Source organism: Gopherus evgoodei, chromosome 20 (assembly GCF_007399415.2).
Source record: "Gopherus evgoodei ecotype Sinaloan lineage chromosome 20, rGopEvg1_v1.p, whole genome shotgun sequence".
Taxonomy (NCBI): Eukaryota; Metazoa; Chordata; order Testudines; family Testudinidae; genus Gopherus; species Gopherus evgoodei.
In genome coordinates, this window is record NC_044341.1 from 8,748,648 (window position 1) to 8,773,438 (window position 24,791).

The 24,791-nt window shown below is 47.1% G+C and overlaps 1 protein-coding gene across 1 annotated transcript in view; it reads right to left on the reverse strand.

Moving 5' to 3' along the window:
• Positions 1–4,279: 4,279 nt before the first annotated feature.
• The window catches only part of RUNX3 (RUNX family transcription factor 3), a 116,286-nt gene continuing 95,774 nt past the window's right edge, over positions 4,280–24,791 (reverse strand). Inside the window, 2 exon segments of the mRNA XM_030539279.1 lie at positions 4,280–8,154; positions 8,156–8,492. Of these exon segments, the coding sequence (XP_030395139.1) occupies positions 7,968–8,154; positions 8,156–8,492 (524 nt within the window). The 3' untranslated portion in view covers positions 4,280–7,967.

Consider the following 24,791-nt stretch of genomic DNA (forward strand, 5'->3'; position numbering starts at 1 on the left):
CGGTTGTGGTGGATAAGCGGGTAAATGTGAGCTCCCAGTATAACTCTGTGGCCAAAAGGGCTAATGCGATCCTGGGATGCATAAACAGGGGAATCTCAAATAGGAATAGAGAGGGATTTTTTTTACCTCTGTATTTGGTACTGGTGCGACCACTGCTGGAATATTGTGTCCAGTCCTGGTGTCCACGATTCAAGAAGGATGTTGATAAATTGGAGAAGGTTCAGAGAAGAGCCAGGAAACTGATTAAAGGGTTAGAAAACCTGCCTCATAGTGAGTGATAGACTTAAATAGCTGAATCTATTTAGGTTAACAAAGAGAAGGTTAGAGTGACTAGATTACAGTCTATATCAGAGATCAAATATTTAATAATAGGCTGTTCAGGCTAGCAGAGGAAGGTCTAACAGGAGCCAAAGGCTGGAGGATACAGCTAGACAAAGTCAGTCTGGAAATAAGATGTAAACTTTTAACAATGAGGGTCATGTACGATTGGACCAGTGTGCCCAGGGTTATGGGGGATTCTCCATCACTGACCATTTCTAAATCAAGATTATCTGTTTTCCTAGAAGACGAGGGCTCTAGGAATTATTTGGGGGACATTCTATGGCCTGTGTTCTACAGAAGCTTGGCCTAGATGGTCACAATGGTCCCTTCTGGCCTTGGGATCTATGAAACGCTGCCCCTGTGAGACGTGCATGGCTGAGGTCCAGTGGGGGCAGTCTTCTGGCTGAGACAACAATGACCCATTACAGCACCATGATGCTAGGGAGCGCTGCATGGCTAACGATGTGGTCTATTGGCTGACATGTAAAACTGACAGCCTGGGACTTTAAATATTTGATGGCACTTTTCACAATAATCTAGTAGCTCCTGGACAAATTTAATTTCAAGTGAGTTATAGTCTGCCTTGTACGGCCTTTTCCCCATCTCTCGCTCATGTTTGCACCTGGGCAGAGTTCCTGGAAGCAGAGTGCACTGGGACTCCTTCTTGGATCAGTGGCATTTTCCAGGGTTCTCTGCTTTCTCTCCACTGGACCCCTTATTTGCAACCCCCAGCCCCATTTATCATTCCCCATAATCTCTGAAATTCTGGGGTCCCTCCCTCAGCTGAGGGGGCCTTCTGTTGTTCTGGTAGGATGCACCTGCCACCCCAGGACTTAGGCTGCTCTAGTTTCAGTTGGGTAGATTGTTCTTCCTCCAGTCCAAACCTCCGCTGTTGTGTGCTGCTGAAGAGTTGATGCTTTTACTCTATAGTAAAGTGATTCTATAGGGTAGATTTATACCATTAGCATACAGAGTTTGTACAAAAGCACTTTGAGATGGGGAGGGGGGAACGCTGGGAACTCAGGAAACCTGCATTCAGTTCCTTCATCTGCTGCAGACTATCGAATGGGAATAATTATACTTCCTTTTCTCCCACGCCTTGTCTATTCAGAGTGCAAATTCTTCCAGGCAAGGTCTGTCTCTTAGGGCTTGTCTGCTCATCTGTCCCAGTGATTTAACTACATCGATAGAAAAAACAATGTAGTCAAATCAGTACAACCCCTTTTTACACTATCACCAAGAGATATAACTACACCCACGCTAGGGGATTGCATTGACCAAAGTACATCTCCCTACCCCCACCTCAATGGTTTAGCTAAATTGGTACAAAACCTGTGTAGACCCATCCTAGCTCCGTGTCTGGATACTGCCTATCACAAGAGGGTCCCGATCTCGGATGGGGGCCTACATAAATAATAATAAGCAGTGACAGGATCTAATAAGATCAAACCGGAATTATTTCAAGGAAGTCCTGTGGCCTGTGTGATGCAGGACGTCAGAGCAGATGATGACACTGGTCCTTTCTGGCCTTAGAATCTATTACTGTGTTTGGTTGACATGTGCTGTATACATCTAAGATCATTAGCATTCCAATCTACTCTGTTATCTTGTTAATTAGTGATCTTCCTCATTTTCCCACCCCGAATGGGATGCCTTGGCCCAGAGGCTTCCAAAAATGATCATCTGATACAGGTTTAACTAGCGTGCCTTAGAATTGCTGCTTCACATTAGGACCCTGACAAACCCTGCACGACTGCAAAGATCACCTGCGGGAACTGCATGAAGCCCATTCAAGGGGGTGGGGGCAGGTTAGAGACAACAGCAGCTTTGCAAAAAACTTTTGCAGCTTTCAGTATTGCGTGGGAGCTATCTCTCTCGTACGACCATTGGATAGTGCTTTTGTGCTAGCATAGGGTGACCTGCTGTCCTGATTTTATAGGGACAGTGCCGATTTTGGGGGCTTTTTCTTAGATAGGCTCCTGTCACCCCCTCACCCTGTCTCGATTTTTCACACTTGCTGTCTGGTTACCCTATGCCAGCACGACAAAGCGCCCCTCGCTATTTTTGTCAGTATGGCTTTCAACGGGGCTGCGTGTAGCTTGGATCAGTTTGGAATGGAAAGTTCCTGTAAAGAATAGTTTCATCGCTGGGTGCTTCCTCTTCCAGCAGCTGTGAAAAAAAAGGCAGTTCCGCCTATGGCTTCACTTGAAACGCATTTCCATTGGCTGAGGCTGTGAAACTGAGTTCTCATCCATATCAGCTTTTATTGTGGTTTCTTTGGGGTTTTTCTCCCTAAATGCAACCATGGGCTAAAGTCATGCAACCGTGTGCAAAGGCGTATCTGAAGCATTGCTCAGCATCAGAACTCTCTCACATGCCGCACTCCTGATTCCGTGCAAGTGCCTTAGTGCTCCAGGCAGGGCCTGGCTTTTTGAGATGTGTTTGTACAGAACACAGCTGGCATCTAGGCATGGCAGTGATGCAAAATAATAAATAAAAGAGTTGCAGGAGTTGGCTCTGGTTCTCAGCAGCCAAAGCCCCTAGGAAGCTTGGCAGGGGTTTTCACTGCCATCTGTGGTGTTGCTTTTCAGCTGGAATTGTGATATAGTGTTTGTGGCTGCTAAGGGACTTAGTTCTTGTATACTAGGAGAGGGAGTAGTGGTTACGGTAGGCTGCTGGGCATCAGCATCCCTGGCATCTGTTCATTTTTCTGCAACTGACATGCTACCATGCGTAGCCTTGGCCAATTCATTTAGGGTTTGCTACACGTTTTGCTGAAGTCTGTAAGAGTCTTTCCATTCATTTCTTTAAACTTTAGATTGGGCCCGCAATAGCGCCATGCCTCAGTTTACTACTCAGCGGTGATGCAGCCAGCATGCGGATTGACTTCACAGCAGCTGTGTGAAGGATTATTAACAAACGAGCTGAGTTCTATTCGCGGAGTTGCCGGTGTCAATCTGGAGTCATGACATTGATTTCAGTGCAATAGCTCTGGATTTACACCACCTTATTTTAGATTGGGAGCTTGGCCCAATTGTTGTCTGCTGTTGAAGAGCAGTAACATTTCCAGAGCCGGTGGGTTATGAAAACACAAAGATCTAAACATCTGGTACCTCCGAATTCTGCAAAGGGAATGGTCAAAAATCAGGCCTCTAACGAGAAGCCAGTTTCCATCTGAGCTATGGAGCTGTTTCAGCAACTCCATCTTTACATGGCCTGGATGCATTTCAGCTCTTATGCGGTGTGCACAAGTTTGCATGGAGCTACGCTATGGGCTAGAGTCACTTAAAAATCAGGTTTCAGTAGAAATGGTTCATTTGGTCTCTCTGGCAATGAGTAGGGCCTGCTGTTTGGCAAGGAGGGGATATCCCCCAGCCCATGTGTTCTCTTGGGAGGATGGTGATAGAGAAAAAAGTGGGGTGGAAGGTTCAGCACTATGCCACACCAGGCACCTTTCTTTGGGCATGATGCTCTTTTCTCACTGGTGTGAATCGGGGCTGATGCCGTTGGAGTCAGTGTTACATATTACATACACTTTAAAATAAAGTGTGTGTGTGTTTGTGTGTGTGTGTGTGTAAAATCTGGAGATCAGGGCTTGATCACACTGGGTGCTGAGCACCCTCTGCTTTCCAATGCAAATTCAGTGTGAGTAGATGCTCTGTGCCTCAGTTTCCCCATCTGTAAAGTGGAGCCAATTATCCTTACGCACCTCTCAGGGGTGCTGTGAGTTAAATGCCGTAGTGGGCCAAACCTCTAGCTCATGTAAATCAGCAGAGCCCCGCTGAAGCCAGTGGTGTGCTGCCGACGAGCTGAGAACTTGACCTCATGTCTCTGAGATGCTTGTAGCGCCTCAGGTATGAGGCACTGGGTACGGGGAAAGCGTTGGGACTGAGTTGTGTATTTGCACAAACACTGGTGAGCAGCACGAGACAATCGAACAGGCAGGAGGCACCACGGAGACTTGGAACCATACATTTATTATTCCATGTGGAAAGGCCTTAAAATGATTACACAGATGCCTGACAAGATAATCACGTACATTTGATAAGAACATCGACGTTTATAATAGAAAAGCAGAACTGGCCACTTCGCTATGGCTTCTTACAAACTCGAGTCCACCTATTCACAAGATAGGCTAAGAAGAGGGGGCCTGATTCTGTGCTCACTGAAGCTAAAAGCAGCAGAATCATCCGCAGTGAGATCTTTGCTAATGACTTCAATGGGCACAGACCCCCTCCCTCCCCAGTGACAAGTGCTACAGGTAAAAAGATGGGCTACATATTAAATATAGGGAGTTACCTTCAAGTAGGGCTGGTATATTACACAAAAATCCACATTATTTGGTATTACTAGCATTTTTGCAATGGCCGTCCCAAAATTCCATTTAAACAAAACACATAGACAAGCTCTGCCCTCTTTAGCTACAGCAAGATCTTTCTTCCATTCTCACTTTTTGGTTGTTTCTGGTTTTTGACCCTGCACGCGCAAGTCGAGGAAGCATTATTAAGAACTGGATCCTTCAACATATTTAAGAATTATATTATTATAACACATAAGACCAAAAAATTAGATTTTACAGTTAAATATTTCATAAGCCAGACAAAGGTTTTACTGTACAAGCGATTGTGCATTTATTTATTTATTTTAAAAAAAGCAAATGATAGTGCAAAGCAAATTCTTTTGGCCAGTCTTGCGACCATTTGCATAAAATAGAGATGCCTGTATTTACCCCTTCATATGACACAATATGTCATAAAGGAACATAGTTGCAGATTTTTATTATTTTTTTTTTTGGTTTTAAATACTCCATGAACACCATTAAATTGGTATGAAGAATTCCTTGTTTTCTTTGTGCTTTCTATCAGTGGAAATATTGTACTGATGAACTTGAATGCATCACAAGACAGGCTGCCATAGTCCAGTTTGACAGACAGATAGCAATCAAGAGGCATGGGCTTGCTGTTTGCTAAGGCAAGTGGAGTTTGCGGTTTTTAAATCCATGAGTGGTCATTGCAGCTTTACAACTAAATCCCGGTACGTATGATTTGATGTCTCAACCCCATATTTAAACGGTAGTGCAATTTCTAGGCATTATATGTCATTTGATTGCTGGAAAGAAACCCACTGAGATTTGATAAGCCATCCATCTTTGCTTTAGCTGTGGTGCGTAGGGTGGAATTTTCAAAGGCGCTCAAGATGTCCAGATTTTATAGGGACAGTCTTGATTTTTGGGTCTTTTTCTTGTATAGGCTCTTATTACCCCCCACCCCGTCCCGATTTTTCACACTTGCTGTCCGGTCACCCTAGCTCAAGGGCTCATTGAAATTCAACCTTAACTCACTCAAACATAAGCAACCAGATGCCAAATAATTCTCATGATAACTTTAAATCCCCCTCACTGAGTAGTAGCAGTTTCATAATTGGTTAAGGGGAAAAAAAGGGGCAGCTCTGGGCCTACATCACCCTGCTAGACAGATGCTTGCTTCCAGCCACATGCTTTGTTAAATACTCACAGAGTTATGATGAACTTAGAACTAAGCTTCAGCATTATTATTAACAGGTCTCATCTGAAGTGGCTACACAACTACAGGAGACCTCTAGTTCAGATCCTCCTATTTAACAAGACTGGGAATCGAATTCTAGGCCTTGACTCTCAATCACCCGTCGCCATGTGCAAAGTGGAGGGAAAATGCTTCCAGTCTGGTTCCGTAGCATTTTGTATCCATTTTGCATGGGCGTACATGTTTCACTGCAACACGGGAGCAGGCCCACCCTCTCCTTAAAATAGCTATTGCAACACACAAGTCCTGGGTTCTGGTCCCACCTACTCTGCCACTGGTGTGCTATGTTCAGTTATCTAGTGTGGCAGCTCTTCCAACCCACTTGCAGGCTGATGGGGCAAACTGTTATACAGGCAAACGTACGTTATTCACAGGAGTCGTCTCATTGTCTTCAATGGAACAACTAGTGGGAGTAAGGTTATGTTAGGATCAGGCCCTAATTCCTGTTTGAAGCCCAGGGAGCTAACTTTTGTCAGCTAGCAATGTGGAGGGGCAGTATGGTCCAGGGAGATCCCAGGAATGCTGGGTTCTAGCCCAGACTCTGCCACAGAGCTACTGTGTGATGTCTCATTTACTTCCTTGTGCTTTGTCTATTTCAGTTGTAAGGTCCCTGTGGAGGATGGTCACTATGTGTCTGTGCAGCACCCAGCACGATGGGCCGTAATCTCAGCTGAGGCCTCTAGCTGATGCTCCGGTATCGGTGATATGCGTGGGTCAATAGTGCCACTGAACGTGGCCTTAGAAAAATCCTATCTCAGTTTACCTGTCTGTAAAATGGGGATAATAATAGTGCCCTAAATCACTGCAGGGGCTGTGATATGAAGATTAATTACGCCAAGCACTTTGAGATGAGAGGTGCTATAGATTATGATTTCATTTGTCTAAAAAAACCCCCCAAAACCGGGGAGTTACATTTTATTTAAAATGGAGGGGTCATTCAAATCTCAGTCAGTACTTTAAGAATCAGCTGACAATCTCCTTTCTTTAAGCACAGATGCATGGTGTGTTGAGCCACTCTGGGTGCAAAAATGGAAGAGAACCATAAAATAAATACTAAGTGTTGCCACAGCTGCCTGTGTGCCACTTGGAAATGAGAGAGGAGAAGCCGCTATCCTGGATTTCGTACGATTCCAAAGGCTTCCGAGTCCTCTTTGCAGCAAACATGTTTGTAAGTGCACCTCACACACTGGATTGTCCCAAACGCATTCTTCGTCTCGGACGCAACCATCGAGACTGACTAGAAGTAGCAAGAACTTAACGTCCATGTCAGGACAAAAGGAAAACACATTGTGTAAAAAAATTACATCTCATGTAAACATATGGGAAGGGGATTGGGGAGGTCGTCAAGCGTGAGATCAGCCATGTTACCATTAAAAACAAAACAAAACAAAAATCACAATACAACCACGTTCCAAATCAAATCACAGCACTTGTTCACATGGCTGATACCTGCTCACTCGCTAGCAATGTTCTTCAGAGCCTTAACTGCGTCAGCGAGAGCCAGTCACATCTGTTTTGCTGTAAACAAGACTCGCGTCTCAGCTGATGCGGGCAGCTCTGGTATCCTTACTGAGTTCATTTGGTGGTTAAAGGCCCTTTTCTGGAAGGGGCGAGTGGCTAAGGCGTCTTAGTTCATTCTTCCTGTATTTGCAGAGAGATGGACTGGCTGATTTCTGGGGGCTTTGTAAAATTTTCTCTAACACCTATGATTCTGCAGGAGGGCAGGGTTTTTTTGGTTAAGAGCGAGATGATTGATCGGCATTTTGAACATAGCCATAGCTGCGCAATTAACAAACATCTGATTCCACACACTCCTATATACAATCCACCCATTTCAGAGAGACCAAAGGGACCTTACTGAGTGACCAAGTCAAGACTTGTGGACGTGTGTCTTGAACTGTATACAGCTCTGGTCCGTCTTTGCTTGCCAATTACCTATATTGATGAAGGAAGGATCCTGACTTGCCTTCAGATTGGGAGGCATCCCGTGCTAGGCCTCATTTTGCTCTATTCGCGATTGACAAGAGTAACACATTGTTAGGCATTTTATTCAGTTCAAGTTACACGTGCCTCCTTGAGTCCTTTCTAATAGGGTCTCCAGACAGACTCATCCATCCTCCCGGTGGTCGTCATGGCTGTCGGCGAGTTACTGTGACTACCATCCGCATCCACTCCATCATTCTGATTGGCAAGGTTGGGATTCATTAAGTTGTTGCCCGCTGAGGCGCTCGTGCAGGAGGACAGCATCCTCGTGGGCGAGCGCTCCCCCCCCCGCCACCATGGAGAACTGGTATGATCCGGACGACGTACCGTAGTACAAATGGTAAGGGGAGGGGTTGGTTTGGAAGGGTCCACTTTGGTTCTGGGTGGAGCCAGGGTAGGGTGGCGGAAGATAGGTATGGTGGAAGCGGGTCGTGGTGGGCATGCTGGTCATGCTGAGGCCACTGATTCCCGTGGCTGAGGGCGTGGCGGTGTAAGGGAAGGCCGCTGACATCGCGCCGGGGTAATGCATCCGGGGGTCAGAAAACCTGGTCTCGGTGAGGGCCGGCAGCGTGGGAAAGGAGCGATCAAACTGACGTGGGTCGGAGAAGGGGCTCAGATCCGACGTGCCTGTTTGCAAGAAAAAAGAACATTGCCTGGTTAGGCTTTTCCTGGTGAAAAACAAAGACCACAGCTGATGGGCGCAGCTTTAGGGTGTACTTGGGGCTGACGTTTAACGCGCAGAGTGAGTGATTTGTCCAGACAGGGTCCTCTGAGCAACAAGTCCTCTGCAACAGGGAAAAAGCCACACTGATCTAAACACCTTTACACAGGTAGAACTGCATCCATAAAGCGATTGCATCCACACTAAGGGACTGCACTGACTTAACTGGTTTGGTTTCTAAACCAGGTACAAAAGTGATATGAAGACAGACCAGCCTTCACAGCCAGCATTATGTCTGTCGCTATCCTTTCTAGATGGCAAAAGGATTGCAGCCTTTACCTAAATCAGTCCGTGAAACTGAAGAAATTCTAAACAATAAATAAACCATTTAGGAGTGTGAACAACAAAACAGAAAGTAGGGATCTACCACCAATCGGCAGTTGTGTAACAAAGTAGTCTTACCTAGTGGCTAGAGCACTGGACAGGGGGCTTTGGAAACCTGGGTTCTACGCCTGCCTCTGCCACTGGTCTGCTGAGTGACTGTGTGCAAGTTACTTCAGCTCCCTGTGCCTCAGTTTCCCTAACTATACAATGGGCATAATGTGCTTGGTAAAAGCAGTTTGAGTTCTACTGATGAGGAGGGTGAGGTCTCTTTGTACTCTACAGCATGGCACACAGCCTGGGGTTGGTGCGTTAATCCTTGTGTCTCCAGCACAAGAAAAAAAAATTGCAGTAAGAGACACATTCTACATCTGCAGTTAAGGAGAGTTGTGGAAGCTAAAAAAAAGTCCTAAAGTCAATTGTTTAGGCCAGTCCAGTTTCCTGCCCTAAAAGCTGTTGTTTCTTATCCGCGAAAGAATGGGGATCAGCTTATTTCTCTAGCGGTTTATCCGTCTCCAGCAGAAAAAAAAGCTATAAACACAAAAAAATTGTTTAGCCATTGCGTGGGCTGTGTAGCAAATAAACCGGCACAGGGCCCCAGACAGCCAGTCCCTGAGCCAGTCAGTCAGGCCCCCTTGGTGTACACACACGCACAAACAGAGCCAGGGAGAGAAAGCCGGAGTCTAGGCCAGGTCGTTAAGCCTTCGTGTGGGTGGCCTGTTCATGCTGATAGCATCAGGGGATGGAGCTGATAAACACACAGCTGAAAGCTCCCAAGCTGAGCCACCATGTCCCTGCTGCTTTTTGCCTCTGTGGGGATAAAGAGTGGAAAACTTGGTTCTTCTGGCCAAAAGTCAGATGGAGGGGCAGGGAGGCCAGTATAAAGTGGCGTCCTCTCTAATTCCCTCAGACATTGGGGCAGCCCCTGTCTGTTTAGGGGGAGGTCAAGGAGATATGGAGCCACCCTTCACCACTGGAAACCCAAAGGATTTCCCAGACAGACCAAGCTAGGAAAGGGAGTCCAAGATGGCATGGTTCCCAGGGGAGCACTGGGTCTTCTCATGAATGTACCAGACTTTGCTGCCTGCCTTAAGATCTGTGGCATCTCCCCTTGGATTCCAGCACATCTCTGGGCATGGGGGGCCTGCTACAAAGCAAAGATGAGCCTACACCCCTAGGTGGTACGAGTCACTGCAAAGCCCACGCGCTCAAGGGCCTAGCGTTGCCCACCCTAGGTTGACCCTCCTGCAGTTCATTGCGGGGGAGGGCAAGATTTAGCCTCATGGTTCTTGATCCAACTGTGAAAGCTGCTGCTGGGCCAGTTACAACCTCACAGCCCCTGCCGGCGGGTCCCGCTGTACAGAGAGTGGGCAAGACGTCTTCCCAGCATCTCCGCTTCTGGGCCCTTGGCCTATTCCTGTTCTAACCAAGCAGCAGCAGGAGAATGGAGCTGGCCAAAGGAGGTACAAGAAAGGGGCTTTGCTCAGCCCCATTCAAAACACCACCTTTGCGTGAGATTATGGTGCAGAGCAGCTCTCCTCAGATCCGTGGTCGCCGCGCAACATGACCTTAGAGTCCCAGCCCAAGCCCCAGGCTGGCTAGCACCATTGATTTCAGTGGCGTGGCTCCCCCTTATGCCGGCTCTGAATCTGGCCCATAGGGTCAACCTTGGCTGCTGTTTCTCAGTCTCTAGCCCAGAATAATGTAGTTTTTTACTGCAGCTTTTTTCTGTAATGACAAAATACAAGTGATGGGATCCTTCTCCATACACGTCTATACAGAGAGGGCGCTTTGTAGGTTGCATTGTATCCCTAAGACATGAGCTTCCTGAATGCCAAAGAATGACACGTCAATGGATTAGGAGGAGGGAAATAATACAGTTCGAAGCTGTGTTTCTGATCTTCCTCTCACTGGTGTGACCCTACTGACTTTCAAGGCTTGAGTCCTGATTTGTACTGGTCTAAGTAGCTGGTCTAAGCTGCGGACCACAATCAGAGCTGGCCTGTAGCTTTGTATCAGAAGAGGAATTGTAACAGTGAGATCCTTGCAAATGGGTAGGAGTGGAGACTTATTTAGAATCATAGACTTTAAGGTCAGAAGGGACCATTATGATCATCTAGTCTGACCTCCTGCGCAATGCAAGCCACAGAATCTCACCCACCCACTCCTGTATCAAACCTGTGTCTGAGCCATTGAAGTCCTCAAATCATGGTTTACAGACTTCAAGGTCCAGAAAATCTTCCAGCAAGTGACCTGTGCCCCATGCTGCAGAGGAAGGTGAAAACCCCCCAGGGCTTCTGTTAATCTGCCCTGGAGGAAAATTCCTTCCCAACTCCAAATATGGCGATCAGCTAAACCCTGAGCATGTGGGCAAGATTCACCAGGGGAGCAAATAGATTAGGCTACCCAGGGAAGGGTGTGAGGTGCAGTGTAGTTTCACTGCCTTTTTCTTAGATGTGGGGATAATAAATAAAGCCCAACCTAGATGGTGCTTTTTCAACCCAAAATGCTTTACAAATTATATGTCTATATTGCAAAGCAGAACAAAATCTGTCCATCCACCACCAAAACACAGCCCAGCAATGTTACTCGGCAGTTTGGGACAGGAAGAGAAGAAGAGGGCCCTGTCCTACCATGAATGCAGGGGGATCTTAGAGCGGGAGAATGGAATGACTCATGTTGGAATTTGTCTAGTCTCTCCTGGCTAACACCCTTCTACTGCTGGGAGAGGCACTCTCCGATTGTTAACCACTGCAAATGACCAAAGGACCTTCACTTTACATCTCATCCTAAAGGCAGAATCTCCAGCAGCACAATATCCTCCCAGGAAGCCATGAATCCACAAAAGAGAAGTGAAGCACCAACAGTCCTTCCTGATGTGCCTAGGCATTGCTTGGAGATCTCTCATGCAAGCTTTGGGCTGCCTAGACCTGCTTAATTTTGACACCTGATAAGTTCCCAACACACGAAGACAGTATGGCTGCATAAAACGAACAGCGCCGTTCCGTGATAAGGTGAACAGCACCACCTATTGAATCAGAGCCCGTGCCCCCGATTGCTTCCTGCACCTGCAATTTCATTTGTAATCTTTGGACTCTTTTGTCACGTTCTCAGGGAAGCAGGCTCCAAATTTGCTACATTTCTCCCAGGGTTAGGCCATCCCTGGGAATTCAGCTTCACACGATCGGCCAATACAGATGATGACTACCTCACGTTAAATGGTGAGCAGACCGCACCAAGCTACATCCCAACAGCTGAGCCAAGAGGCAATTACTTTCCTTCATTATGTTTCATATGCCCATAAATAACATTCCATAAAAAGCAAATTGAAATAAAACGTAAGTTCTCAAGGCACATTTCCCTTTGCCTCTATAAGACACTCAAAAGGGGGTTATTTTGAAGTCAACTTTTTATTGGTCTGTACTTGCAACACTTGGCAATCCACCCTTGCTACTATTTAGATGCAACAGTATCAAAATGTTAATTACAGGCCCTGTGCAGGGAGCTCTGTGCATGGCTAGGTCTATGGACACTCCTTCTACTGCATGCAAATACAGCTAGCTTTCCAGGTGTCAGCGCTTACCCCTCAGCACAAGCCAGTGATAATGAGCCAGATGCAATGGAATTAAACCAAGGCTGAATCTGGATCAGTATGCTGCCCTCTCTACAGAATGCATGCTCCTTAGCACTGAGTCTTCGCATGTTAAGTAGTGGTATGAGTCTCATCCTGAATCAACTTAAACTACAGTGTACGCTTTGCAGGCTCGCTGCTACACACCCACGCCCCTAATAGTCTATATCTCTATGCCTCTGCCCACTGAAATACAGCCACCTCAGTGCTGGCGTGCCACAGTGCAGAGCGGTTTAAGGCAGGAAGTGAAGACGAATATCTTGGCCAGCTGAAACTATGGAAGGAACAGGAGGGGCTGGAAGTTAGCCAGGAGACCTGTGCTAACATCACCCTTGCAAACAGTGGTCAGGACCTGGATTTAACATCTTATCCGGAAGAAGGTTTCAGCTTTTACAGAGCAGCAGTAAAACTAGCCCTGATTGTTTGTTTTTCAATTCTCATCCTTCATCTCTGGGGACTTTGTCCCACCAGGAAAATCCAAACAGTGGCCACGGACCAACACACCACCTCCCCAGATAATGGCAGCCTTTGTGTTCTGATTCTCCACTCCTCCTATCCCCCCCCACCTTTCCGATATAAAGGTGGAGAAATGGCTCCATCCTGGAGTTGTAGACACTTGAAGCCAACGGGGAAATGGGAAGTATCCTTCTGGCAGATCCTGCCCAAACAGGGCAGATGGGGGAGGTTGACAGGCTGGAGGGACGGGAAAAAGATTCCTGGTGTGCTGAATAAGTGTTTGTTCTATTTATAGCCATGGTTGGGTTGTATAACAACCTCCCAGGGATCAGAACGGGTATGCTGAGGATTAACACACCCACGGAATAGCCCCGACTGCTTGGGAGCCCGCAGCCTGCACTCCCGGAATGGGCAAGGCCCCGCTTTGCATAGCCATGTGTATTGGAGTCAATACAAACGCTGAGTGGAAGATGGGGCACTGAAGGGTTTAAGCTCAGGTTTTACCCACCAGGCCTTAACCATTGAAGCTTTTTGTCCCTCACCGAGAGACACACTAAGGATAACTGAGTAAGGCACATGTGTCTCTAATGCCTACAACTCACTGCCCCACAGTGATAGCCAAACCCTGCCCCAGGACATCAAAACTGCAGCTGCTGAATGAGTGACAGAAGTGGGGGTGGTTTAGTGAAGCTGGTGACCACATGCTACAGGCTTCCCCACCCATGGATAATATGAGCTGGTACGTTCCAGCCCCTGCCTAGGGAACCTTGCCTCTGGAGCGCCAGATGTAGCAGCTCCTGCCTTTCGTCCTGGCAGGCTCCTGTTCAACCTGTGGGGCGTTAGCCAAGGTCAGAGCCAGCCCATAAGCCTGGCATGCGTCATGTGGCTAGACAGCCCAGATGCCAGTTACTGCGATGTTGAGGTGTATGGAAAGCTAGAATCTGGCCTCACTCAGACTTGACCAAAGGACCCTCGGCTACAAAACTGCAGCTCTCCCATGCTGGGTGAACATCTCTTTGCGAAGCAATAGTCGCTTTTATATCAGGCCCTTTTTCCAAGCTGCACCCATCAGACGGCAATATCACTGCAAAGTGATCAACACCTGGACGAGACCTGACATTCTGTCCACTAGAGGGCAGTGGTGCACACAGACCCCATTCCAGACACTTTACACACACTGACATACAGGTTGCAAATGGCGACAAAAGATGGTCTTGGGGCAAAGCAAGAGATCTGGATTCAGTTCCCAACTCTGCTACCGCCTCTTTGTGTCACTGTGAACACGTTACTTAGTCCCCCCCACTTCCGTTTCCCCAGTAAAATGGAGATAATATTTTATTTCCTCCATGCAGGGTCAGTCTCGTCTGTTTAGACTGAGAGTTCTGTGCAGCGGGAATGCTCTCGGAGTATGTGTATGGACAGCGCCTAGCGCAACGGGGACCCACTCTCAGTTGCAGTCTCCAGGCACTGGTGTCATATGTATAATGCTGAACCTGTGTTCCTGCAGCATTCAACCAACTCTATCCCAAAAGAACAAACCAAACAACTGCAGCCTGAAGTTTTACACAATTAATAAGCACAATTAGTAAGCAAACAATTAACTGTAATTCGTCACCAAGCTAAAATTTTTCCCTACATATTTGCTGGGCATCATTGTCCTCTAATGAAATTTGGAAGGCTGTTCATCTTGCCTGACTTCCTAGTCTCCTCCTGCTGCAATCAGAAGGGTCACCCCTGACGTTCTGAATCATAACAGCCTCGGCAAGTTCCAAATAAAACAGCTGTATTAATGTCTTCCATAACCACCTATTGCAACAGTTAAGGAAACTTCTGTCACATTAAACAAGCGATCAAGGGGCATACAATTTGCACAACCAGCTAGGCGCATGCCAGGAAAGTCAGAGTTAGTACCATGTACCTACAGTCTCCTCATCAGCCCTTCACTCCGTTTGAAATCAGAGCTGCTTTTTAAACTCTCTCTCACCCACACCCACACCCACTCCACTGCAACACACATACACACACACTCCACTGCATCTAAAACACGCATCTGCAACGCTTTGGATCTGCAAATTTATGATGGCTTGCCTTGGTTTCTAGCTGTCCAGCCCCCTTTGCATTTTAGACCCTGGCAATTTGAGCTTGAGTATTTCAGTTGTCCAGTTGCCAATCAAAATATTTGAAGGAAATGTTTATTTTCTTCTCGAAATCACACCAGCTGCTGCACTAACTGAATAAGCCCATTTAGATGTAAGAATTTAACCATTGTAAGATTGAACCGAGTGCCCAGCTACTCCAAAATCTGACCCAATCGCCCAGCGGAAATGTCAGTGTTTTGGATGGGAGATTGGGGAAGCGTGGAATGTGTATTAACTAAAAGCCATGGAGAGGTCAAAGCCCTGATTGCTAACGGCACTGTCTCGTAGTTGGGCTCGTTCTGGCATCGGGATGGCGTGGAGGAGCAGGCCAGCACACACTCTATTAGTTAATTGTGCCAGTGCAATATGCACGTCTTAAAGCCCCCTCACCTCCCTGCTTTTGCCAAGCTGCAGACAAACCAGCTTTCAAAGCCGTGTCGCGCTTTTCCAGCTAGAGCAACTGAGCCCAAGTGACAGAGTGTCCCAGCAGCTTGGGCGCCAATATTGGCCTTTTCTGGAGCGGAGGAGAGAAAGGACAAGCACGGTATCAAATGCCTGCTTATTAATGGCAGCAAAGCCCTAGCGAGTCAGCAGCGGAGGAGCAAACATGGGGATGCTTTGTGTCATGCAGCAGGAGGGAGGAGCGTCTCTGATGCGGGACGGAAAGGTCTGCCTCCTCACCGAAGAGCCGCTATCTGTCCCAGGACGGCTGGGCAACCCGAACTCACTGCCTTTTCTGGCCTGCACCATTCTCACCGGCCCTGACCCCCTGCCGGCAGGAACATTCTGGGGCACAGGGGCCAGCCTCCACTGGGGCACGTGTCGACACACCTGTGCTAGCCTGGATCTGGCAAGCGCCGAAACCAACAGTGACTGAGTAGCAGTGCAGTGAAGCCACGGCAGCTCAGGCCACAGCAGCCTCAAGTACATACCCACGCCGCTGCAGCGGCTTCCCTCCCATTGTTCTTGGTGCTAGCTAGCTCGGGGACGTCTGCACATGCTCCAGTCACACCTCTGGCTGAAGTGTAGCTATAACTCAGGGCACATGGTGGGACAGGGAATCCACAGATGAGCATGTCACTGGTTTAGGTTACAAGGAGGAAGGAATTATTTTGGGGCCATGGGAAGTCCCTGGGGTATAAATACTCTAGGAGTACAGAGGTTGAAAGGGGGGGGCGCAGAAGAAAATGTAGGCTGACCACTAGGAAACACGGCTTATCGTGAAGGCTAATAGTCAATGGAAAAGCAGCAATGCTTTGCATGGCCCATTACCAAAAGTGCTTTACACAGTTACTGGGTAAAACTCTCAGCTTTGCCATAAAGTGACTGGTAAGCCTACGTCTCATTTTCAAGAGTGAATTAGGCACGTAGAGTGGCATTCACAAGGGTCTTTAAGTGCCTAACTCTTACTGAACCAGTGGATGTTAAGTGCCTAAGTCCTTTTGTGAATCCCGCCCTTTGGTGCTTTGGAAAATGTTTCCCACCATAAAGTGTCATGAGCCTCATTTTATAGATGGAGAAACTGAGGCACAGACAGGTAACATGTCTTCCCCAAATAAGTCAGCAGCAAAGCGCTGTGTGTGTACGTGTGTGTGTTTATAGGCCCGCACATTTTGTTCAGCTTGACTCTAGCCGTGTGATGTGTGTATGTACATATCTTGCAAAATTGACATGAAAAATCCAGCCTGGGGGAGACGGGGGGCGGATCTACTTTCCTGCCATATGGCATGATGATTGATGACAATGTAAACACGAATGATATTTTACACTTCTGTATACAATTATGTCTGTGAAAGACAGTGAGTAGTGGGGGAGAAAACTGTTTCTCTACATCTCTCTGTGCCTCTGATTTTCCCCCCACCCTTCCCTTCTAGTCTTTGTTCTCCTTGTACCTAAATTGTCTTCCAACATGCTTCTCTTTTCTCTTTGCTTGCGTCTCTCCCTGTTTTTTTGTACTTCTAATGCCTGGTCCATCTGGGAGCACAGGCAGTAGGTGGTCCACAGAGAGGGACAGTGTGTTCTCTAGAATAGCAAATCCTCCTACTTTCTAGAGAGGATTCCAAACCCTCCCTTAAATGCCAGTTCTCATGGCTACTTGTCACCTCTCACATCTGTGAACGAGTTCATTTACTTTCAACTCAGAGTCGACAAAGAGGAAGGCGAGGAAAAAAAAAGGGTGAATGTTTCTGGAAAGAAAACAGAACAGAGTTTATTTCGGGGCACTGAAAAGCCAAGGTGTGAACAGTGTCCGTTGCAACAACCAGCAAAGCGGTTGTTCTGTATCTGATATAACTAACTCATGAACTACATGTGATTACTTCCTCTGCTGTGTCTGAAATACCATACAGCTTATCTGAGCATCTCAGGGGCACTTGCTCTAGCGGGTAAAGAACATTTATGGCTTGAAACCGTCTGTTTTTATAAATGTCTTGAAATTTAGAGCGATATGAACACGCACACACAGCCCTCCAATCTACTCACCAAAATCCACCCAAGCCAGCTTCTTTGTTCCCAGGGCCTTAAATCTCATTCCATTGACACACCTCAGCTCTGCTGGGTGGAGCTCACATTCCCAAAGGTATTTAGGTGTCTCACTCCCATGGATCTCCCATGGGAGTGAGGTGCCCAGGTGTCTGTGAATTTGGGCCTAAGCTAGCAGCATTCTAGCTCACAGTTCACTATGCACCTGTATTGCAAAGAGTAGCAAAAGCCCTGATAGGCTGGTATTTGGAGAGATCAATAGCCTGCAGCCCGACTACCTCATGAGCTGTGTGTCAGGTCAATACTTGGAAGTGGAGACCCCTTAAGGAACACCAAGCTGATTCAGTAGGCAGCACTTATTTTACTCTACGGCCCCCAAACCCGCCTCAGAACACAGTAGCCCAGACCTATGCAGCAAGGCAAAATCCTACCAACATCAGTGCAATTCTCTTCATCCAGGGGGTCTGTGCTAGACAATGTTAGTGAAGCATCAAGAGCTAAGTCGGTCTGGACTGAAGGAAAACCAAGATCCTGACCACTCAAGAGTCCATGGCCCACCCGCAAGAGGAGAGCTGTTAACCCTAGTGTCAAAACCAAATTCCAGGTTGGCTACTTACATTCAATCTTATGCAGCTGCAAAGGAAGAGGGTGTTTTATTTCCCTTCATAAACTGTTGCTGGTAAACAGTTGCCGTGCTCTAATCCAGCAGTGGCTGCACATCAGTGGTAGGTGAGTGATTGCTCTGCACGCTCTTTATGAAATAAAGTGCTTAAGTGCTATTTTTGTGGCTCGTCATGATGCTGCATTTCTTTATGAGGTTATATTCCATCTTTAAACATTTTAAACTCGATTCATTTCACGGACTATTGTCCAATGTGCAAATCTAATTCACTGGCTCAGAAGAGCAGTTTAAAGACATAGGAATACTTAGAGATAGAAAGACGCCAGGAAACCCATCTTGGTGTGTTCCTTCCTTTGAGGCGAAAGTTATAGCCCACACTGTATTTTCTTCCCACTAATGCTTGCCTAACTTCCTTTGGATACAATTTAGTAGCTGCCTAGGGTAGAATGTTTTTAATCATTAAGAAACAGCTATTTTAAAGAGACTATAAGTCAATCTGGATGGGCTCTTGGAGGACGAGGGAGGAGAAATGAAATGTACTGGCTAGGTCTATAATTTAGAATTTAACCTCAGAACAGCCACGTTGCATTTCTGAGGCCGGGTCTACACTGCAGTCATTACAATGGCCTAGCAGTTGTGATGCTGCAGGGCCATAATGTAGACATTTGCTACATCACCAGAAGGAGGTTTTTCTGTTGATGTGCTTAATCCATGTTTCTGAGAGGCAGTAGCTAGGTCAATGGAAGAATTCGTCAGTTGACCTCGCCCCTCTACACTGGGGGTGGAGAGAGGGTTACGCTGACCTCATCACACCATTCAGGATGCAACATTTTTCATAGCCCTGAGCAATGTAGCTAGGTCAACCTAATTATGAAGTGCAGACCATGCCTGAAACACTGGGGTGCCAACAAGCTATGCCAAGAGACCTATTAAAAGTAATACAGTACTTTACAAACATAAAAAAAGGGGGAAGGAAGATTTTCTTTAAGTACGTATGGTAAAGCAGTCTTCTAGTCTTCATTAGGAGGGTGGTGAAGCACTGGAATGGGTTGCCTACGGAGGTGGTGGAATCTCCATCCTTAGAGGTTTTTAAGGTCAGGCTTGACAAAGCCCTGGCTGGGATGATTTAGCTGGGGATTGGTCCTGCTCTGAGCAGGGGTTGGACTAGATACCTCCCGAGGTCCCTTCCAATTCTGATATTCTATGATTCTGTGGCCTAATCTGTACTTGAAAAATTGCCCCGGGTTTAACTAAATCGATTTAAAAATCAATTTGGTGTGAACCCCTAACGTAGCTGCGCTGAGAGCGGGATTCTCAAAAGCGCTCAGCATCGGCCTCACCCTCTTTCCACTGAAGTCAATGGACACTAGGATTCAATGGCAGCAAAGTTAGGTTTGCAAATTGCCCAAATAAGCCAGACCAATTTAAGCTGGGGGTTCAACTAGTTGAAGTGCGTTTACACAAGGTGCTGCCCTGGTTCTAACTAGATCAGTTTTGTTAAACCAGTGCAATTGTTCTAATGCAGCAAAGACTCACGTCTACCTGGTCCTTTCCAGGGGATTTGCAAGAGAGGTGACTTATATTTCATTTTTTATGGGATCCTTAAAACGCATCCTATTTGTGCACATAGCTAGTCTATATCACCACATGTCCCTCTACTGGTATCATCACACGCCTTGCTGCAGGCATGATATTTGCCCTCCCTGATGGCACCTTGTCTTTACACTATACTGTGAACTCTTCTGGGCAGGGGCTGTCTCCTTTTATGTGTTTGAACAGCACCTCGCACAACTGGGGCCCCGATCTCGACTGGAGCCTTTGGCCGCTACCGCTGTTTGCCAGTGTCTGCGGGCAGTTTGAAACAATAACTCGGAGAGGTGTGAACTACCCCCAGGATCCTCTCGGGGGTCTTGATGCTGAACCCTAATTTGGCTTGTTTAAAAGTCACCCTTGTTAATTATTCCGCTGCTGGCCATTTTAGGAGAACTGGCCAGCTACTGAACTAGTGTTGGATGCACTGGCCTGCATTGGGGTGGGGTGGGATGTAGCGCATCTCCAGAGAGGTTTTGGGACGGGTCGTGAGGAATTCAAACTCCCCTGCACCATATTTAAAGTCGCCTCCATTCCCCACCCAAACCAGGGAAGATGCATCCCCATCCCCTATGTCCCAAAAGCCTCCCTTGTCTCATGGTCCCCGGGATACCAAAATGGACTCCTCAAGGGATCGAAAACCCTAAGCCCTCCCTGCAAACCATCCTCCTTCTTCCCAGCAGCTTCTACGAGGCAGTCGTGCCTTGTCAATGCCAAACTCTGCAGCAGCCTGAAAATGTAGGGGGGTGGATGGGGTGGGATGAGGTGTGTGTGGGGCATATTAAATACATTGAACTGAATATCAACATAGAAAAATAAAAGGGGACCCTGCTGTGATTGTACTGGATAGGTGGGGCGGGCACACCCTGACAAAGGGGCTTGCAGGGGGTTGTGATGCTTAATCCAGGGGTTCCTATTAGGTCTCGTGAGCTGCATTTGGATACAGGGCCTTTCCCCAGGATTCACGTCTAACCAGGGTAACTTCTTGGTTTATAAACCATCACCAAGCAAATCTCACTATGTTATCTGTAGTAGCCTGGTCTTGGGGAAGAACTGCCTTATGGATTAAATGCAGTCCTGGGACTCACGAGACCTGGGTTCTAGTCCTGGCTCTATCACCGACCTACTGAGTGACTTTGGGCAAATTGCTACATTGCTCTGTGCCTCAGTTTCCCCAGCTATAAAATAAGGCTATTAATAGATTCCAAGCTTGGAAGGGACCACTCTAATTATCTCCCCTGAATTCCCACCCAGCACAAGCCATTAATAGTAATGAGCTCACAGGGCTGCTTATAAGGATTGATGGGTTTAGAGGCCTTCTTAAACATCAGGTGCCACGAACCGGATTCTCACAGGTGCTGAGCGGCTTGGACTGACATCAGCTGGAGCTGGGGGCTGCTCAGTGCCTGTAAAAATCATGCCCCAGCATTCTGTGGAACACCACTGGCATATGGCTGGAGCCCACACCCACTGAAGACAATGGAAAGTTTCCCATTAGCAACCACGGGATGAGAGCCGGATCAGATTCCTCCGCATTTGGGTTCACTGCAGCAACCGGCCAGCCAAGCCAGGGAAACAATTTTGAAACACCCAACAGGAAGGTGCCAACGTTTCTTGTTTTCAAAGGAACCTCCCTGCCTCCCCCACCCCCCCGCAACAACTGATACTAGCAAGAACCATGTCAGTTATGCGGCAGTGAGTCATTCATGAAGCCCCTACAGCCCAGGGGCCTGGAGCGCAGCCAGAGGAAACGTGTTGCAAGTGCGTGTATAAATCATGTCACACTTTGCTTTGTCACTGTCTTTGGCATGAGAGGAAGGGCGCTTGAGGTTTAGTCTGGGTTCGGGTCAGACTGGCAGTTTGCAGTAAGGATGTGTCTCGTCTCAATTCTAAAAAGGTAGGAAAATTCCACATGGGAAAACCAAATTCTGCCAGGCGAAAGGCACGCCACCCCATCCACTTGTGTTACGCCATGGCTGGAAGAGGCATCATAGACTCATAGACTCATAGACTAATAGGTCAGAAGGGACCAATCTGATCAGTTTGGATTTGTGAAATCCGTCGCTCATGCACGCATCATTATTTTTAAAAGTTGCCATTTTGGGGTGGTCTGCTATAAAAACAAGATGCCCTGTTCTCAGCTGCCCCCAAGGCGTGGCTAGGTGGAGGTGCGGGGAGGTTTCTGCCCCAGTCCCAGCGCTGATTCTGTGCTGATCTGGTTCCCCAAGGTGCCGATGACCCCCAAGACCTGTTCCTGCAGCCAGGGATTGCACAGGTGCTGAGATGTCCTTTCTCCTCAGCGTAATCCTCACATCTGGATCCACTGGCTTTGAGTCTGTTTTGTGTTACTTCAGGCTTGTCCACACATGAAAATTAATCCGGAATAAAGTAAAGCATGAATTTAAAGCAGATTAACTATTCCTGATTAATTCCATGTGTAGATGCTCTTGTTCTGGAATAACAGTGCCTTCTTCTGAATGATCTTAACCCAGGGATTAAGGCACTCAAATTCTGGACTAAGAGCGTACACACACACAGAGTTAATCAGGTAGAGCTGCTCCAGAATAACTCTCCATGTAGACAAGCCCTTAGAACTCTAGAACGCTGGGTTATATAGTATCTCAGGCCCTGCCCCGCTCCTGTTGACTCATTGATAATGTTCCCACTGACTTCAGTAGAGCATAACCAGGCCCTTTTTTTGAACAGAGAGAAAGAAAGAATCCCGAGGAAAGCTAGCCAGCTATTAGGACAATTACATTTTTTCCTAGTACCACAGATATTTGCTACCATTCAGACTGCCTTCACTGAACAACGTGACCTCAGAACAGCCTCAGGGAGTCTGACATATGTTCCTCTAACATAGCGTTTCATTCTGGAGGCTGATCAACTATCCTAGCTAAGAGACAAAGCCCACAAGGTAAGGACCTAAAACAAATAGAAAAGAAACAAAGATGGGAAATTTAGCAGCACGGAGCCATGTCTGTGCATGCCCCATAATAAGGGAAAATTTTCAAACCATTCTAATGATAGCTTGGCATTTCACAGCGCATGGGAGAGCCAGGATTTTAAAACCTCAGATTTCACAGGGCTCACTTGAGAAATACCGGGCCAGATCTTCTACTGAGCTGAGTAGAATGAACTCAGCTCTGCTGAAGTCAATGGCACTATGCTGATTTATGTACCAGAGCTGCTGATTTAACACACTGCAGAGCCAGATTCTGCTCTTAGTTACTCTGGTGTAAATCCAGAGCAACCCCTTTGTCTCCAGTAGCATTTACATTGGTGCCAAATGAAAGCAGACCGTGGCCTGATGAGAGATCGTAACAGGAGTAAACTGCAGTTGCATGCAGATATATGAAGGGTCTGATTCTCTTCTCACTAACGCTGGTGTACACCAGGACTGACCCCACTGAAATGAATGGCATTTAATGGTGTGAAACCGGCATAAGTGAGAAGAAAATCAGGCGTGCTGAACTCGGGTGTGGTCAAACTTTCCTTAGGTGCTTCCTCCCCAGCCCACCAGAAATGATCAGGTTTTTCTCTTCTTGGGAGGTTTTTCATTTTGAGATTAGACCATTTAACCTCAGGATGATCGTTTTACTGGGGGTGCTATTTATACATGCCAGGGGCTACCTCAGTGTAAGGTTTGTGCAGAGGGTCAGATTCTGCTCTGTTACCCCAGCATTAACTCCAGAGTCACTCCATCCACCTCAGCTGGAGAGTGGGGTCTGGACCAGTATGTTCATTTTCTATGCAATTTACAGACAGGAGCAAATGCCTCGGCAGCGGCAGGCAGCGTGGAGATGTGGGAGTTGGGTGGGAGGGTGTTTCAACATGGCCGAAGATGGAGCTGGCTCTATCTCGGTTTGAGCAAGGCTGGGTGAATGAGGAAAAGGGGTGGCGCTGACACAGGCAGGCCCAGAACACTGCTCCTCCCGTGACTAGAGCAAGTGGTAGTAATGGCTCAAAAGCCCTCCGTGCAATGCCAAGCAAGCACAGCCCACCCCCAGGGATTGTGTGTAGGCCCACTTAGGTTACAGTTGAATGCTGCTTCTAGCCCATTTTCTTTTGTTGGTGACAGTCACATAACTTGCCCCACGTTTTCCAGAATAGCACATAGGTGCCCATGAACTATTTATGGTCCAAAAAGAAGATTCACTCAATCCCTAGTGACAATCTGCAGCAACACACCTGGGTAGCCAAACCATATCCCAGAGAAGAAGGATTTCCCAGTGGTCAGGGTGCTTGCCTAGGACTGGGAAGACCTGGCTTCAAGTGCTGGCTCTGCCACTGATTCTCTGTATAACCTTGGGCAACTCATTTAGTCTCTCTGTGCCTCTGTTTCCCATCTAGCCAATGGGAATAATGGCCCTGCCCTACCACACAGCAGTGTTGTGAGGTTACTTTGAAGATTGTGAGCTGCTACGATAATGGCAGCCGTCTAAATACCATAGACAGATTCTGGCTTCTCCCTCTTGCCCTTCCCATCCTGCATCATCTCTCAGAGCGAATCGTCTTCTTATATGTGTTACCTAAGAATGTGCCAAGAGATGAGAAAAATTACAGGCCTATTAACTCTTGTATTATTCTTGGCAGGCCTGAGTTCTAATGGTCAGGGCAAAATGATGATCACTGTGAATTACACGGGTGTCTGTGAGGGGTTTTTATTATTATTATTGGTTGTAGTTCGTGTTAAGCTGAAAGGACACTCTCAAGCTAAAATGTTATGAAACAGATTTAGCTCCTGCTTACCCTGGGGCAAATCCAGAGTAACTGTTAACTTTAACGCAGTCACTCGAAATTGACACCTGTGGAACTGCGCACAGAATCTGCCCCCGTGTGTTTTGTAAAGTTCCTGCTACCTTAGATTATCAAAAAGGAAAGAATGTTATACACCTAATTTGCTTTTCACCATTTCTGCTGTTGCTTGACCTTTTGCATTTCAGTGAAATTATCCTGGCCAGTT